At 42.6% G+C, this 19,345-nt stretch overlaps 1 protein-coding gene across 1 annotated transcript; it reads right to left on the bottom strand.

The window, feature by feature from the left end:
* Positions 1 to 1,239: 1,239 nt before the first annotated feature.
* Positions 1,240 to 19,131, bottom strand: LOC121561888 (E3 ubiquitin/ISG15 ligase TRIM25). Its single transcript, XM_045217101.1, is given in 17 exon segments — positions 1,240 to 1,856; positions 1,859 to 1,979; positions 2,210 to 2,385; positions 2,584 to 2,610; positions 2,808 to 2,861; positions 6,734 to 6,784; positions 6,887 to 6,931; positions 7,042 to 7,086; positions 7,199 to 7,249; positions 7,352 to 7,408; positions 8,022 to 8,169; positions 8,593 to 8,670; positions 9,105 to 9,260; positions 9,747 to 9,842; positions 10,338 to 10,906; positions 12,806 to 12,985; positions 18,988 to 19,131. Coding segments are annotated over 16 exon segments (2,058 nt in total). The 5' UTR covers positions 12,945 to 12,985; positions 18,988 to 19,131; the 3' UTR covers positions 1,240 to 1,611.
* Between the last annotated feature and the right edge of the window lie 214 nt (positions 19,132 to 19,345).

Raw genomic sequence — 19,345 nt, 5'->3', positions numbered from 1 at the left:
ATCTTTTTAAGTGGGAGAACTTGCACAATTGGTGGCTGACTAAATACTTTTTTCCCCCACTGTAATAGCCTATAATATACTGTACTATAAAGTTCAAGAAGATATGTGATGGACAGCTCAACAAGGTCAGGGTTATAAAAAAAAATCAAGCAATGATTTATTAGATTACATTTACATTACATTTTAGCCTTATTACAACATGATTCATATATATTCTGTCACTAATATCGTTTTCCAAAAAGTATTCTGTCTCATTCAACCCAGACTATCCAATATGGTAGGGTTAAATCCCCAAATTCCATAAATTGTAATTATAGATGTCTGTTTGATGCCCATGTACACAATCTGGACAGAAGTCAGTGATTATTGTGCTCTCTGTGTAAGATCAGTAATTCTGCATCAGTGATGGACAACACAACCAAGGGGACATCCTTTTATATGGTGTTAGTTATTGTACATACACTGAGTGTACAAAACATTAAGAACACCTTCCTAATATTGAGTTGCACCCCCTTTTTCCCTCAGAACAGCCTCAGTTCGTCGGGGCATGGCCTCTACAAGGTGTCGAAAGCGTTCTACAGGGATGGTGGCCCATGTTGACTCCAATTCTTCACAAAGTTGTGTCAAGTTGGCTGGATGTCTATTGAGTGGTGGACCACTCTTGATACACACGGGGAAACTGTTAAGTGTGAAAAACCAAGCAGCGTTGCAGTTCTTGACACAAACCAGTGCGCCTGGCACCTACTACCATACCCCGTTCAAATGCACATCAATATTTTGTCTTGCCCATTCACCCTCTGAATAGCACACATACACAATCCATGTCTCAATTTGTCACAAGGCTTAAAAATCCTTCTTTAACCTGTCTCATCCCCTTCATCTACACTGATTGAAGTGGATTTAATAAGTGACATCAATAAGGGATCTTAGTTTGTCCCTGGATTCACCTGGTCAGTCTATGTCGTGGAAAGAGCAGGTGTTCCTAATGTTTTGTGTTTGTCTCTGTGTCTTATTCGGTTGCTCCCAGTCCACATAGTCCACATTTGGTTTATTGTGGATATCCTTCAAAAACTGCATTGTAGTAAGTAACAAGTCATATGTTTGATTTGTATGACTGTGGTTGTATCCCAAATGGCACCCTATTCCTTATAATATTGTAATACTTTTGGCCCATAGGGCTCTTGTCAAAAAGTAGCACACTATATGGGAATAGGTGCCATTTAGGTCATATGACCCCAGGTAGACAGATTAATCCATCGTATGATAAGGACAGATGGTGAAATCCTTAATTCTCAGACTGATGGACTGTAGTTGGTCAGAATGATCAGTCCAATCCAGACTCTGTATCCAGAGTATCCATTGGTCAGCTCCATAGAACACAGGAGGTCATTATGACTCATTCCAAAATCCACTAAAGGTTTCTAAGAGACTATTTCATTCCAGAAAATTGCTCCCTCTCTTCTGGCCTTGTTCACTTCCCTTTGTTGACAAGAGAAAACTGGGTGCTCCAGCTATAGCTTCGACAATATTGCTTTGACCTATCCAGTCCCGTCCTATTGGATCAGTGAAGGACAATGAACAAGGACAGACTTAAAAAAGCTAAAACCCATCTCAGTCGGCCAGAGGCATCGAGACAGGACAAATGACGAGCGGCGCCTCGTTCCTGCCAGACTTATTGGTGCATGGGCTGAAGAAGGGATGAATGGCATCCGAGAAGCTGTCGGTGAACGTATAAATGAGCATCTTAGCGTCCACGTTATAGAACGACACCTGTCCCTTATCGCAGTCTACGTAGATCCCTATCCGGTTGGGTTTGTGGTTGAGGCCCAGCGCTGTCGACGGTTCAGTTCGGACGCGTAGTCATTATTATCCCGGAGGCTCAGGAACCAGTAGCCGTGGGCGGGGCTTACTGTGATCTTCCCTTTCCTGTTGATGGAGTGGCTAGCCACGCCCAGGTCCCAGTCCGTCTTCCCACCCACCTCCCACCTACAATACTCACGATAACTTTATTGTCCATTTAAATCCATTTTGTGAGGTCAGAATACAAATCAATACACTGCAGTACAACATCATGCAATACAACAACACTGTAAAGTGAGTACATATATATTCAAATAGTCCTTGGCATTCAGCCCCACCATCTATCGGGCCCCATTATGACCTATGACCTGATGGCTCTGTTGGAATGAAACCCTGCTTCTGTTCTCACCTCCCAGTAATGGCGTCCCGAAGTGAAGGCCTGGCGCCCGAGGACGCAGACCACACGGTCAAAGCGCTCGGGGACGTCCAGCACGGGCTGGTAGCGGTCGCTGCAGCGCACCTGCTTGCCGTCGTCGGAGATGAGCAGGCGGGGGTGAGCGGTGAGAGGGTCCAGGGTTACATCCACTGAGAGGGAGAGGAGAGGAGAGGGTGAGGTAGAAGGGGAGGGGGGCAGAGAGAGAAACACACAGAGACACAAAGGGGGAGGAGAAGTCATCAGTCACCAATGAAGAGTTCAATCAGCAGTTTTGTGTCTATATTTAGCGATGATGTGCTTGACACATGAACACAGAGAACATGATACAGGAAGAAGGAAGTACATACCTGCATATTCCTGCACTCTCCTCACCTCTGGATCGCGAGAGAGAGAGCGAGAGAGAGAGAGACAGAGAGAGAGAGAGAGAGAGAGAGAGAGAGAGAGAGAGAGTGAGAGAGAAAGAGAGAGAGAGAGAGAGAGAGGTGTTAAACCATCTAACCCCTGATCATATACTGTATGTATTATCACACATGACTGGGACTTTGAGTTAATAAATTAATCAAAGCCTTACTTGGATTTACATATCTTCCCACTGACTGTTCTAGTCGAGGTTGAGAAAGCCAATCTGGCCAAACAAAAGAGAATAAATGTAATTATACAACGGGTGGGTATAATCCTGAATGCTGATTGGTTAAAAGCGTATTCCAGCCGGTGTCTATTCCACAAGTTACCACCGGCTAAATCTATGACGTTAAAATGACTCTTTACTCTGTTCCATCTGACTGCGCAATCCACTGTCTCATCAGCCCAGCCAGGCACTTTATAAACTTGATCTCAACTATAAAAAGCATCTAGACATTATCCCACATTTCTTTTAGACCAACAATTAGTTTTCAACAGCTGAGATTTGTATAAACCTTGCTGTCTGTCTCTCCGACATTTGCAACATTGTTTCAATATTCAAATTCGATCTCCAACTGTCCCATAGTATTGAACGTGTCGGGGTCGGGAGGAGAGAGAGAGGCAGGCAGCGTTTCTCAGCCAGTCGAAATCATGAATCAGCTGGCTTAATTGTTATGGATATGTACAAAGAAATGTAAATTGAAAAAATATCAAACGAAACGAAGTGCAGCTAGTTTGCAGTCTTTCCAGCTTCAGTTTGAAGTTATTTTGTTAGCTGTGTTGTTGGCTAGCTCCTCTGAAGAACAGTGTCCTGACGAGAGAGCACATTTTCTATGCCAGGCAAAATTGTGCCTTATTAGTTCATTGTTATGGATGTCTCCAAAGAAATGTATCTAGAAAACACCTTAAACAAATGCAGCTACTGTTGTTATTCTGGCTGCACTGTTTGACGTGACTGTAAATTAGCCGTAGTTGGCTAGCTAGCAAGCAAGGGATAATAACGTTGCCAGCCAGTATGGCAATGGAACATTTAGAACGAACGACTGGGTCACGTCTATAGATACAGAACAAAAAGACTGAATGACTGGGTCGCGTCTATAGATACAGAACAAAAAGACTGAACGACTGGTTCGCCTCCATAGATACAGAAAAAAAGACTGAATGACTGGGTCGCGTCTATAGATACAGAACAAAAAGACTGAATGACTGGGTCGCGTCCATAGATACAGAACAAAAAGACTGAACGACTGGGTCACGTCTATAGATACAGAACAAAAAGACTGAACGACTGGGTCGCGTCTATAGATACAGAACAAAAAGACTGAACGACTGGGTTGCGTCTATAGATACAGAACAAAAAGACTGAACGACTGGGTCGCGTCCATAGTTACAGAACAAAAAGATGTGAACGACTGGAGTCCTTTAGCAACCGATAGAACGAACGACCAGCCGGCTTGGTAGCAACCTAGATTTGTTTTGGAACGATATCTTGTTGAAGGACGAAATAGTATGAATAAATTCATCAAGATGACGTTTTTAATGAAAATATGTCAATCATTATTTGAATATGTTGGTAACCCGTTGTATAAAAGTGATAATGCCCTAGAGGCCTGTGTTTGGCCTCCATTCCAATATATCCTCCAAACACAGGCCTCTAGGGCATTATCACTTTTATACAAGGGGTTACCAACATATTCAAATAATGATTGACATATTTTCATTAAAAACGTCATCTTGATGAATTTATTCATACTATTTCGTCCTTCAACAAGATATCGTCCCAAATCTAGGTTGTACCGCCCGGCTGGTCGTTCATTCTTCGGTCGGTTGCCAGACGCATGACAGTCGTTCACATCTTTTTGTTCTGTAAGTTACAGAACAAAAAGATGTGAACGACTGGGTCGCGTCTATAGATACAGAACAAAAAGACTGAACGACTGGGTTGCGTCTATAGATACAGAACAAAAACACTGAACGACTGGGTCGCGTCCATAGTTACAGACTGTAACTATGGGCCGCGACCAGTCGTTCAGTGTTTTTTGTTCTGTATCTGTAGACGCAACCCAGTCGTTCAGTCTTTTTGTTCTGTATCTATAGACGCGACTCGTTCAGTCTTTTTGTTCTGTATCTATAGACGTGACCCAGTCGTTCAGTCTTTTTGTTCTGTATCTATGGACGCGACCCAGTCATTCAGTCTTTTTGTTCTGTATCTATAGACGCAACCCAGTCATTCAGTCTTTTTGTTCTGTATCTATGGAGGCGACCCAGTCGTTCAGTCTTTTTGTTCTGTATCTATAGACGCGACCCAAGTGCCAATATATTCTCCAAACACCTGCTTCGAGGGCATTATCACTTTTATACAACGGGACGCGTAGTATGTACGACATATACAGTGGGGGGAAAAAGTATTTAGTCAGCCACCAATTGTGCAAGTTCTCCCACTTAAAAAGATGAGAGAGGTCTGTAATTTTCATCATAGGTACACGTCAACAATGACAGACAAAATGAGATTTTTTTTCTCCAGAAAATCACATTGTAGGATTTTTTATGAATTTATTTACAATGATGGTGGAAAGTAAGTATTTGGTCAATAACAAAAGTTTCTCAATACTTTGTTATATACCCTTTGTTGGCAATGACACAGGTCAAACGTTTTCTGTAAGTCTTCACAAGGTTTTCACACACTGTTGCTGGTATTTTGGCCCATTCCTCCATGCATATCTCCTCTAGAGCAGTGATGTTTTGGGGCTGTCGCTGGGCAACATGGACTTTCAACTCCCTCCAAAGATTTTCTATGGGGTTGAGATCTGGAGACTGGCTAGGCCACTCCAGGACCTTGAAATGCTTCTTATGAAGCCACTCCTTCGTTGCCCGGGCGGTGTGTTTGGGATCATTGTCATGCTGAAAGACCCAGCCACGTTTAATCTTCAATGCCCTTGCTGATTGAAGGAGGTTTTCACTCAAAGTCTCACGATACATGGCCCCATTCATTTCTTTCCTTTACCGGATCAGTCGTCCTGGTCCCTTTGCAGAAAAACAGCCCCAAAGCATGATGTTTCCACCCCCCATGCTTCACAGAGGTATGGTGTTCTTTGGATGCAACTCAGCATTCTTTGTCCTCCAAACACGACAAGTTGAGTTTTTACCAAACGTTCTATTTTGGTTTCATCTGACCATATGACATTCTCCCCAATCCTCTTCTGGATCATCCAAATGCACTCTAGCAAACTTTAGACGGGCCTGGACATGTACTGGCTTAAGCAGGGGACACGTCTGGCACTGCAGGGATTTGAGTCCCTGGCGGCGTAGTGTGTTACTGATGGTAGGCTTTGTTACTTTGGTCCCAGCTCTCTGCAGGTCATTCACTAGGTCCCCCGTGTGGTTCTGGGATTTTTTGCTCACCGTTCTTGTGATCATTTTGACCCCACGGGCTGAGATCTTGCGTGGAGCCCCAGATCGAGGGGAGATTATCAGTGGTCTTGTATGTCTTCCATTTCCTAATAATTGCTCCCACAGTTGATTTCTTCAAACCAAGCTGCTTACCTATTGCAGATTCAGTCTTCCCAGCCTGGTGCAGGTCTACAATTTTGTTTCTGGTGTCCTTTGACAGCTCTTTGGTCTTGGCCATAGTGGAGTTTGGAGTGTGACTGTTTGAGGTTGTGGACAGGTGTCTTTTATACTGATAACAAGTTCAAACAGGTGCCATTAATACAGGTAACGAGTGGAGGACAGAGGAGCCTCTTAAAGAAGAAGTTACAGGTCTGTGAGAGCCAGAAATCTTGCTTGTTTGTAGGTGACCAAATACTTATTTTCCACCATAATTTGCAAATAAATTCATAAAAAACCCTACAATGTGATTTTCTGGATTTTTTTCTCAATTTGTCTGTCATAGTTGACGTGTACCTATGATGAAAATTACAGGCCTCTCTCATCTTTTTAAGTGGGAGAACTTGCACAATTGGTGGCTGACTAAATACTTTTTTCCCCCACTGTATTCTTGGGCATTATCACTTAATTAGACACTGTATGTATCATTGGTTATTACACATATGGGATGGGCCTGCGAGTGTGACAGAAACATGAATGAATCCATACCTGGACTATATCTTCCTACAGATTGTTCTGGTGGAGGTGGAGAACGCAAACCTGCCAAAACAATATCATAAAATCAAGTACAGTATTATTATTAGAGACACATAGGATGGGGTGAGTATGACAGAAGCAGCCGTGAATTAATACAAATCTTACTTGGACTACATCTTCCCAGGGACTGGTTTGGTTGAGAAGGCAAATCTGGCCAAACAAAACAGAGTACAGGAAATCAATGACTGTATGCATTGTTAGACATACTGTATGTTGGGTCTGTGAGTGTGACAGAGACATGAATGTTATCTTGGACTTACTTGGACTATTTCTTCCTTCAGCATGGTTTGGTTGAGAAAGCAAACCTGACCAAAAAAAATAGAATATATCCAATCAAATACTGGACAGATTATTAGACACACAGAATGGGATGAGCTGGGACTTTGAGTGTGACGAAGGCATGAATGAAAACCGTACTTGGACTATATCTTCCTACAGATTGGTCCGGTTGAGGTTGAGGACGCAAACCTGGCCAAACATAAGAGTATACATAATTAAATATTAGACACATATTAGATCATAAACTAATTAGATACAGATGGGATGGTACTTTGAGTGTGTAAACCTTACCTGGAATATATGTCCCTACGGATTGGTCTGTTTGAGGTTGAGGTTGAGGATGCAGACCTGGCCAACAAAAGACAATGCAGTGTAATGGTCTATAGGTTCTCAACTGGTTTTAATTATATGACAAGGGAACAACATTCCCACCTCATTGTCAATAAATACATTTTGTCCATATTCTTGATGAAGAATGTTAATATACTCTCTGGTTTGAGACCACAAATCCAACCAAAATAGTGCTGCTAATAGCTCTATATTAAAAATACTGTGATTGAAGACAAATTGTTTAAAAATGTAAGTTCATTATCATTTCTACACACTTTCTACCTGGTTTAAGTCGTTTAAGTTCAGTTTTTTTATTTTTTTATTTTACTCACACACACACAAACACAACACACTCAAAACCTCCTGCGACCTAAATTGAGGTCGCGACCCACCAGTTGAGAATCGCTGTTCTACATTGTAGCCTAGTAGTGTTCATAAAGTAGAGTTAAACCGTCACAACACTACAGCATTGGGGCTATTCTCTGTGTCACTTGCAACAACCCAGCGGGCAAAAGTGGTGGAATCTTGACGTCTTTCAACCACTTTTGCCCGCTGGGAAAAAGATTAGCATAACTGATAGTACTCATAGATAGAATATATAGGAGATCTACAATGGTCAACCATAACTCACAGATCTCCGGCAGTCTCTTGAGCTCCGCCCGAAAGCGCTCCACCATTTGATTGACAGTCAGAAGCACCGACCCCGAGCTGAGGTCAGAGGTCACGACAGCGTCCGACCAATCCCTGGTCTGAGGCGGGGTGGAGAGGGCGGGGAATGTCTGAGAAGAGGAAGAAAGAGAGAGAGAGAAAAAAAGAGAGAAATAAGAGAACAGAGGAATAAATGAATTAGAAAATAACATGTAGTAAGATATATATATATATATATATATATATATATATATATATATATAATTTATATATATATATATATATATATATAGTATATATATAATTTATAGCTATATATATAGTAGATATATAATTTATAGCTATATATATAGTAGATATATAATTAAAAAAGAAGAGAATAGGAAAAGTACCTCTTACCTTGTAGCTAAGATAAATTATGAAGAAAAGTTTGGGAAGAAGGTAGAAAAGGTTGGGAAAAGGGTAGAAAAGGTTGGGAAAAGGGTAGAAAACGTTGGGAAAAAATGAAGAAAAAAGCAAGAAATTGATGTGATGAACAGAAAGAGTAGTCTAACTTTGAAGAAGAGTACGTAGTCGTCAGACTGGGCTAGCTGGGTGAGGCTGGCGCTTCTCTTCCTCAGCTCAGAGATCTCCTACAATAGGAAAGAAAAGATGAGAAATACTCTATTATTAATAATCCCAGAGGGAAACGGGTTTGTCAATCATAGCAGCAACACAGTCACAAAGACAAAAGACAATCAACAAGATCAGTAGTAAAAAAAACATAGCAGCATTAATTTATTTAATTGTTCACCTACCCTACAGAAGATGTAAATGAGTTGTGTAGCCAAATATAGTACAATGCATCACGTCTTGTGAGATTTAAGTTTTAATTGTACATGGTCCCTTATGAAAGAATAATATTGTGTTGATGGATAATTCTTGTGTATTGTGTATTCAAGGATTGTAAATTGTATAAAATAATTCACCCTTCGCTGCTATTGATATCACTGTCCTCTTAATGAAATAAACCATTCTCTCTGAAATAAACCATTATCTCAAATGAAATAAATGAATAAAAAGAGACCTGCTCCAGGTCTCTGATGAGGCTCTGTCCTCGGTGCTGTGCAGCCCGCTGTGACATCTCTATCACCTCCAGAAGCTCTGCCTGGCTCCTCTCCACAGAACTCACCAGGGCAGAGAACACATGCATGCTGCCCGCCGTCTCATGTTCCGCACACGCCTGGGGAGAGAGGGAGAGGGGGCTGATGATGATGAGAGAGAGAGGAACGAGAGAGAGAGAGAGACAGAGGAAAGAGAGAAAGAGAGAGAGAGGAAATAGAGAGAGAAAGAGAGAGGAAAGAGGGAGTAAAGAGAGAGGGACAGAGAGAGAAACAGAGAGAGACAGAGAGACAGAGAGACAGAGACAGAGAGAGAGAGACAGAGACAGAGACAGAGAGAGAGAGAGAGAGAGAGAGAGAGAGAGAGAGGAGAGAGAGAGAGAGAGACAGAGAGAGAGAGAGAGAGACAGAGACAGAGACAGAGACAGAGACAGAGACAGAGACAGAGAGACAGAGACAGAGAGACAGAGAGAGAGAGAGACAGACAGAGAGACAGACAGAGAGACAACCTCTTTGTGTGTATGTGTGTATGTGTGTGTGTACTGTGTCTGTCTGTGTTTGTCTCTGTGTGTGTGTACTATGTATGTGTGTGTGTTCCAGAGACCCACCTGTATGTCCTCCAGTGATGTCTTGATCTCCTCCACCTTCCTCTCTCTCTCTGTGATCATGTCCCTCAGCTCCACCTCTGTCAGGCCCAACTGAGACTGCAGACATAAACAGACCAGAGTCAACACACAGCAAAGTATTTATTCCTTATTCCTAGTATGTACATATCTACCTCAGTTACCTCGTACCCCTGCACATCAACTCGGTACTGGTACCCCGTGTATATAGCCAAGTTATCATTACTCATTGTGAATTTATTATTACTTTTATTACTACGTGTTTTACTTTTCTATTATTTCTCTATTTCTTTCTCTCTGCATTGTTGGGAACGCCCTGTAAGTCAGCATTTCACTGTTAGGCTATACGTGTTGCTTACAAAGCATGTGATTAACACAATTTGATTTGAACAATGTTTCAAACACCCAGGTTATTTTGTGTAGACTGTCTCCATAGCTAAGGTTTGTACAGTATGTGTTCATTTCACTTCTTTAATGTAATAAAATCTACAGTAGTAGCATTGCAATTGGAGTTTCCTACAACTCCACCAGAATTAGTTCACACAGATGTTTCTCCATCGCTGTCCCACTCCCCACCTTATTGATGAGCCATTCTCTCTTGGCAGGTATAACCTGGTGTCCATGGTGCTCTCCCTCCAAACACGCGGCACACACACATGTCTGGTCCGTCCGGCAGAAGAACTCCAGCCCCCTCTGGTGTTCAGGACAGAGAGGCGCGTTGAAGGAGGAATCAGCCGGCCCGCTCAGGGTGTACCTCCGTGGGGCGACAGGAGGGGCGGTGGTGTTGGAGGAGAAGGGTGAGGGCGGGTGGGGGCGGAGGACGGGCGGAGGGGTTCTGGAGTTCGAAGGTCGTTGGAACCTGGTCTTCATCTCCAAAAACAAATCCCCAGGCATCCCACCCATCCCTGGGGGTCTTGGGAGGACCGGAAGACGCTCGACCCCGTTTGACACACCCTCATTACCACCGCCACCCCCACCTTGACTCCCAACCCCTCCTTCCATCACCATGGCCCCCCCGTCCAATCCGTCGGCCATCTTCTTAAACTGCTCGGTGATCTCCTTCAGGGTGTGGTTGATGTGAAGGTCCGGCCTCTTCCTGAAGCTCTCCTTACACAGTGGGCACACACACGTCTTCCCTCCTCCTCCTTTAACAACAAGTTACAGTTCATTCAATTAATTCACATGGCAAAATACAACTGATCTCTGAATGGTGACGTGATGTTTAACAGAAGAAATACGCCTACTAATAGAAAACGAACTAACACACAATAAGGTTTAATGTACGTAAAGTTGTTGCATGTACAGTATATATGTAAACATACAAACAAATGTACATTTATATTTCAGGTAGTGTTCAGTACACACAAAGCCACAATACAGTGCTATGAAAAAGTATTTGCCCCCTTTCTAATTTTCTCTACTTTTGCATATTTGTGATACTGAATGTTTTCAGATCTTCAACCAAAACCTAATATTAGATAAAGGGAACATAAGTGAACAAATAACACAACAATTACATATTTATTTCATAACCAAAGTTATGCAACACCCAATTCCCCTGTGTCAAAAAGTAATTGCCCCCTTACACTCAATAACTGGTTGTGCCACCTTTAGCTGCAATGACTCCAACCAAATGCTTCCTGTAGTTCTTGATGAACTGGTTCTTGATCAGTCCCTCACGTCGCTGTGGAGGAATTTTGGCCCACTCTTCCATGCAGAACTGCTTTAACTCAGTGACATGTGGGTTTTCAAGCATGAACTGCTCGTTTCAAGTCCTGCCACAGCATCTCAATTGGGATTAGGTCTGGACTTTGACTAGGCCATTCCAAAACTTCCAATTTGTTGCTTTTTAGCAATTTTCAGATAGACTTGATTGTGTGTTTTGGATCATTGTCTTGCTGCATGACCCAGCTGCCCTTCAGCTTCAGCTCACAGACGGATGGTCTGACATTCTCCTGTAGAATTATATGATACAGAGCAGAATTCATGGTTTCTTCTATTAAGGCAAGTCGTCCAGGTCCTGAGGCAGCAAAGCATCCCCAAACCATCACACCTCCACCACCATGCTTGACCTTTGGTATGATGTTCTTACTGTGGAATGCAGTGTTTGGTTTTCGCCAGGCATAATGGGACCCATCTCGTCCAAAAAGGTGACTAAAGTTTGCCAAAAAGCACCTGGATGATCATCAAGACGATCCAAAACACACAATCAAGTCTACATGAAAATTGCTAAAAAGCAACAAATTGGAAGTTTTGGAATGGCCTAGTCAAAGTCCAGACCTAATCCCAATTGAGATGTTGTGGCAGGACTTGAAACGAGCAGTTCATGCTTGAAAACCCACATGTCACTGAGTTAAAGCAGTTCTGCATGGAAGAGTGGGCCAAAATTCCTCCACAGCGACGTGAGAGACTGATCAACAACTACAGGAAGCAAACTCTTAATGATCGGCTATGAAAAGCCAACTGAGATTTATTCCTGATTATTATTTGACCATGCTTGTCACTTATGAACATTTTTGAACATCTTGGCATGGTTCTGTTATAATCTCCACCCGGCACAGCCAGAAGAGGACTGGCCACCCCTCATAGCCTGGTTCCTCTCTAGGTTTCTTCCTAGGTTTTGGCCTTTCTAGGGAGTTTTTCCTAGCCACCGTGCTTCTACACCTGCATTACTAGCTGTTTGGGGTTTTAGGCTGGGTTTCTGTACAGCACTTCGAGATATTAGCTGATGTACGAAGGGCTATATAAAATAAAATTGATTGATTGATTGATTGATTTGGTTGGAGTCATTGCAGCTAAAGGTGGCACAACCAGTTATTGAGTGTAAGGGGGCAATTACTTTTTCACACAGGGGAATTGGGTGTTGCATAACTTTGTTAATGAAATGAAATAAATACGTAATTGTTGTGTTATTTGTTCACTTATGTTCCCTTTATCTAATATTAGGTTTTGGTTGAAGATCTGATAACATTCAGTATAACAAATATGCAAAAGTAGAGAAAATTAGAAAGGGGGCAAATACTTTTTCATAGCACTGTACATACCGTCCCAGTAGGTGGAGATGCAGTCCAGACAGTAGCTGTGACCACAGGGTGTGGAGACTGGGTTGGTGAACACATCCAGGCAGATGGAACAGATGAACTGGTCCTCAGAGAGGAAGCCACCCGGCCCAGAGAGAGCCATCCTGGGGGAAACGCTAGGGCTAGTGGTCTGGAGCTCTGCAACTAGGGGACAACAGAACACAAGAGTTAGGTGTCATTAAAGAGTTTGTTGAGAGGAAGCCGCCCAGCCCAGAGAGAGCCATGCTGGGGCTGGGGAGACAGTAGGGCTGGCTGGTAGGGCTAGTGGTCTGGAGCTCTGCTGGGGAGAATGTAGGGCTGGCTGGTAGGGCTAGTGGTCTGGAGCTCTGCTGGGAAGAATGTAGGGCTGGCTGGTAGGGCTAGTGGTCTGGAGCTCTGCTGGGGAGACTGTAGGGCTGGCTGGTAGGGCTAGTGGTCTGGAGCTCTGCTGGGGAGACTGTAGGGCTGGCTGGTAGGGCTAGTGGTCTGGAGCTCTGCTGGGGAGAATGTAGGGCTGGCTGGTAGGGCTAGTGGTCTGGAGCTCTGCTGGGGAGACTGTAGGGCTGGCTGCTAGGGCTAGTGGTCTGGAGCTCTGCTGGGGAGACTGTAGGGCTGGCTGGTAGGGCTAGTGGTCTGGAGCTCTGCTGGGGAGACTGTAGGGCTGGCTGGTAGGGCTAGTGGTCTAGAGCTCTGCAGCTAGGGGGCAGGAGCTCACAGGTATTAGGTGGAGCGAGAGTGTGTAAATGTCCCTTTAGTTTAGGTACACACACACCCTGTGTCCTCCACAGAGGAACACTTGTCTCAGTCAAGCATGGCTGCCTGTGCGATAAGGTAGAAAAATGTGGTCTGTGCACTCTGAATGACCTTTACCCTACCTACACACTGTAGGCCTGCACCTGTCACATCAGAGAGCACCGTGAAGCAACTTACGAAGATGAACAGAGATAAACCATCTCTTACATTGTTGTTCCTGCAGCACAGAGGCGACCTCGACCAGCGCTGACACTGTAGCCTATTGTAGCATCGTAAAAACGCAACAACATGGTCTGGTTGGAGAAAAAAAAGGATCAATAGTATTTTATGTTATTGTTAGGCCACAGGCTCTGCTTGACAGGAAACGTCTTTAAAACATGCACTATAATTAGGCAATATGTTTAAAACACAAAACAAGTATCTGCAAGTCATTGTCACTTACTCATTCCCTCTCTGTAAGCCTAAGCTGCTGTTTGGGGCTCACACAATGTTACTTTCACACAACACCACCCAGGCTATGTCATGACCACCCAGGCTATGTCATCATCACCCAGGCTATGTCATGGTCCTAGTACTTATAACTATCTTTCATTTGTTTATGGTTAACGTCATCAGCCATACTAGGGTGACCACATGTAAAATACCCAAACGTCAGCACCCCCCACACACACACACCCAGTGTAGTGCACATGTTTTAGGTGCCGGAGAGCAATACACATTTAAATGACATCATCATTTCTCAACGTTTGTACCGACAGACATAGCCTATTGAATATCATTATATAATCAAATGCATCCTCCAATTGCACCGTCTGCCTACGCCCACACAAATTGTCTCAAGAAAAACATTTATATTTTTAATACCCTGAAACACCAAGTTAGGCATACCTAATTTCCAAAATAGGCCATGGCATCATCACTGTCAATCGTGAATGAGAATTCTTCACGTTTTACCAATGAAATGTCCAAACTGCATCTGCATACCAATCATTTGATCTCAAACAGTTTCATGAGAACACTGAAACTCTAAAATGCTAATTGGAGAACAGCAAAAACAAGCAAAAATGACCCCAGCCATTATCACCTTGGTTACTGTAGCTTCATTCACCTCAGTTGATCTACAAACACATGGGCTATTAGCTATACAATTAGCCACTACACATTAACTCACATTAACTCAGGACTGGGATTGAAACTATAATTTAATAAGTACAGAGAGATGACAAATTAATTTGCTTTACAGAACATAATTTTTTGTTGCAGTTTTACAGCTAATTTCCTGCAATTGTACACATTTTGCCATGACTTGTGCCATGTTATTATGATATCTGAGTGAGAGTCACTAATTAAATCAACGGGAACCCCCTGGAGGTCAGGGCCCCTGGGCTGGTGTTGTGCGTGCCAGGGCAGTAATTCGGTCGTTTAGATAGCTAGACTAACTAGACATATTTTCAAAATCACACTTCTTGTAAGTAGTTAGGCTGAACTGTTCTCTCCAAGGTTAGCTGGAATTTTGCCTTGAGGATTAGAAAAATATTATTGGTTGACCATAGGCCTACGACATTGGCCTATGTCATGTCTTGCGCTGCGCAGAATATTAGATCTAAAAAACGATAGAAGAACACGTGTTTAACATCACCAGTAGGTTTAGGCTACCACATCCAAACGATATTATATATATTTTCATAAGCGCAACGTGATTGCAAGTGACAGGTCGGAATGTCTGACTGAAATATGGGACAAATCAACCTTTTCCCCCCCTAAATTAGTGGTGTTTGAATTTGTTGATAAAATGCGGGACATGATTGACTGTCCCGCACAATGAAAGAGAACATGTGGTCACCCAAAGCCATACCAGTTTAAATAGAATGCACTTGTTCACTTCCTTCACTATGTTAGAGGCCCATGTGGGTAACTGGGGTGCCCTGCCTTGATTGGATAACTGATTATTAAAAACATTAAAATAAAATGTGATTGATCATTTGTGTCAGGGGTGGGCCTAAGCCCGTAGTGGGCCCAAGAGGCAAAACAATTTTCGATAAAAACAAGTTTTTTTTCCCTCATTTTTTTCATCTATGGATTATATGGATTATATTTATATGGTTGGTTGGGGCTGTCGGTTTGCCTTTTTGCAGATTTCAAAATACAATTGCGGGGAAAATGTACAGATTGGAAAGCGAATGCCTACTGCTGAAAAGAGAAGATGTATCTGTCTGTAGAACCAATTGAAAAAAAATATTCTCAACAACTTCCACATTTTAACTGACACACAATTTCCTTCTAATATTGTACAATCTGAGTGTCGCTTCATTGGCCTGGGCTATTCTTTGTATTAATTCAAAACCAGATTGATCTCAGTTTGTCGGTCAGAGTAGCCACTCGATTTCTTAATCCGACCCTGCAAGTGACACACAATTTACTGTAGGGCCTTCTCTGAAAGCTGTTTGCACTTCAGCTGGCTATACACTGCAAATAAAATCATCTTTGTGACATGACATTTGATTTTCCTATAGGCCTAGTTACAGTTGACTATTCATCACATGGATGGACCGAGATGAACATAGTTGTCATCAGTTCATCAGAAAATCCTGAAAATAACTGTCTTTGATATCAGTTTGTTCAAAGAGGTTGGGAAACGTTAGCGACCTCGCAAACAAAATGCAAATCAAACAAAATGCGGCGTCATGTCAGCAGAAGTTGTAGGTGCTTTTAAGACAACTGGGAAGTGGGAACTCTGAAAAAAATGAGGTCATATCATGACGTTGGTGATCTTGAAAGATGCCCGAGTTCCCGACTTGGAATTCCGAGTTGGATGACAGTTAAAAAATATATTTCCCAGTCGGATATCCCAAGTACCCAGCTGTCTTGAAAGCACTGAGGTCGAAAATTGAAGCATTCCGAGTTCCGAGTTTGCAGTTGTTTTGAATACAGCATAAATTCCCTCCTGTTTTTTCGCAGCAATAGGTGTCTTCATAACGACAATCTAAATAGGCTACGACTGCTAAAATTGCTTTACCTTGTTCTATGCATTTCTCTGTTTGTTATTGGTTCATCACACCGAATTATTTAATCTGAACTATAGAAGTGATTTATAGTGAATGGTTAAGACATGTTTTTTCAGAAAACATTATTGTGAAATGGTATTACGGTGGTCCTCTGTAGCTCAGCTGGTAGAGCACGGCGCTTGTAACGCCAAGGTAGTGGGTTCGATCCACGGGACCACCCATACACAAAAATGTATGCATGCATGACTGTAAGTCGCCTTGGATAAAAGCGTCTGCTAAATGGCATATTATTATTAATAGAAGTCACAATGCTCTAAAATAATCATATTTTTAACTGGAGTAATACATCAAATTAATGTGTGGCTCCAGGCTGCAAGATGGAAATGTAAAGAGAGAGAGATCCATAAAGAGTCCAGTATATCAAGAGAGTTTTATTCTACTATTAATCAATCAATCACTAGCCTATTATAATTAGACAGTCCGTAGTGGAGTTAATCGGTTCCTCTGTCCTCACCTCTGTGCGCCGATCTCTCTCTCCTCTTACTTCAACTTTCTGACCGATGTTATCTTGCCTGCTGCATACAGTACCAGTCAAAAGTTTGGACACACCTACTCATTCAAGGGTTTTTATTTATTTGATAGTCCCACTAAGCCCAAACCAGTTGGGATGGCGTATCGCTGCAGAATGCTATGGTAACCATGCTGGTTATGTGTGCCTTGAATTCGAAATAAATCACAGACAGTGTCACCAGCAAAGCAGCCCCACACCATAACACCTCCTCCTCCATATGTTACAGTGGGAAATACACATGCGGAGATCATCCGTTCACCCACACCACGTCTCACAAAGACACGGCAGTTGGAACCAAAAATCTCCAATTTGGACTCCAGACCAAAGGACACATTTCCACCAGTCTAATGTCCATTGCTTGTGTTTCTTGGCCCAAGCAAGTCTCTTCTTCTTATTTGTGTCCTTTAGTAGTGGTTTCTTTGCAGCAATTCGACCATGAATGCCTGATTCACACAGTCTCCTCTGAACAGTTGATGTTGACATGTGTCTGTTACTTGAACTCTGTGAAGCATTTATTTGGACTACAATATCTGAGGCTGGTAACTCTAATGAACTTATCCTCTGCAGCAGAGGTAACTCTGGGTCTTCCATTCCTGTGGTGGTCCTCATGATAGCCAGTTACATCATAGCGCTTGATGTTTTTTGCGACTGCACTTGAAGAAACTTTCTTGTTCTTGAAATGTTCCGTATTGACTGACCTTCATGTCTTAAAGTAATGATGGACCGTCGTTTCTCTTTGCTTATTTGAGCTGTTCTTGCCATAATATGGACTTTTACCAAATAGGGCTATCTTCTGTATACCCACCCTACCTTGTCACAACACAACTGATTGGCTCAAACGGATTAAGAAGGAAATCAATTCCACAAATCAACTTTTAAGATGGCACACCTGCAATTTCTGAGGCTGGAAACTGTAACTTATCCTCTGCAGCCTATTGCTGTGTGCGCATTGCTGCGCTTATAATGTGAAGAAATAATAGCGTATCAACATTTTAAGCTAAACGTTCTGATCTCTTGCATCAGCGTCATTGCGTTTATTAGTTTTTTATGTTCAGTAGTTGTATGAATTTGGATCTATTGTCCCAGAACTATCCCAGAGTCTGTTTGAACCTTCCTAGACATCCCATACATTTTTATCGACGGGACGCCCTTGATTTCGAGCCCTGGCTATAAACTGTATTTAGCTACCTACGGGAGGAATAGCTAGCTGGCTAGGAGAAGGAGCTAGGCCTACTGTGGAATAGTACCAGAGAAATAGTCTGTGTTTTTGAGTCTACTCTACTGCTAGCTATTGTTAGCTAGATATTTACTGCTAGCTATTGTTAGCTAGATATTTACAGTTAGCTATTGTTAGCTAGATATTTACTGCTAGCTGTTGTTAGCTAGATATTTATATGACATCTTTGTTGAGGCCTAGCTAGAAATTGAAGGAGACACGTGCAAAATATGTGCCTTCCTAGTCTCAGTACTTTCTACATTTTTCAGGACTTAGTTTGGGGTCTCCACCTGAGACCTTCCACACATTTACACATGCCTAGGCCTTCTTCACACATTCACATGGCTCCTCCTGGTAGATATGTATGGAATATTAATAAGCTAGGTTCAATATAATATTATCATACCAAGTCTGATAAAGTGTAGCAATTCTGCAAACTAAGCACCACTGGCAAACTAACTCACGATCCATCAGGTGACAGGTGTACAATAAGCTACTGTTGTAGACACACACACACACACGCACCGCACACACACTGCGCTGGCCCACATTAAAATATATGCAAAACGCTTGCTTATTAGCTAGGAATATCATTTTGAGATGGACCTAGATCTCTCAGTACCTGTTCTGTGGTCCTTGAGACTTCCAAGTGGATAATGTCCAGTGTTCTGTCTTCTGTCAGTCTCCCCCTCCTCTATCTCTCTATAGTTTTATCCCTGTTACACACTTTTCCCCTTTTCTCACTTCCTGTCTCTTTTCCACACTGTTCTCAACAGGTATCCAGAGTTAGACTGAAGTTGTTGTCATCATGATGCAGTAACTGCATACTTTACACTTGGCTCCTCCCTCCTCCAGCCAATCCAACCAGCCTAGACAAGTGTGCAAACCAGGTTCAGGTATGCATTTCAATGCATGATTCTATCTCTCTCTCTCTCTCTCTCTCTCTCTCTCTCTCTCTCTCTCTCTCTCTCTCTCTCTCT

The sequence above is a fragment of the Coregonus clupeaformis genome, unplaced genomic scaffold (assembly GCF_020615455.1).
Source record: "Coregonus clupeaformis isolate EN_2021a unplaced genomic scaffold, ASM2061545v1 scaf0918, whole genome shotgun sequence".
NCBI lineage: Eukaryota > Metazoa > Chordata > Actinopteri > Salmoniformes > Salmonidae > Coregonus > Coregonus clupeaformis.
The sequence above is the reverse complement of the archived record's forward strand: the minus strand, read 5'-3'. Positions and strand labels throughout refer to the sequence as shown.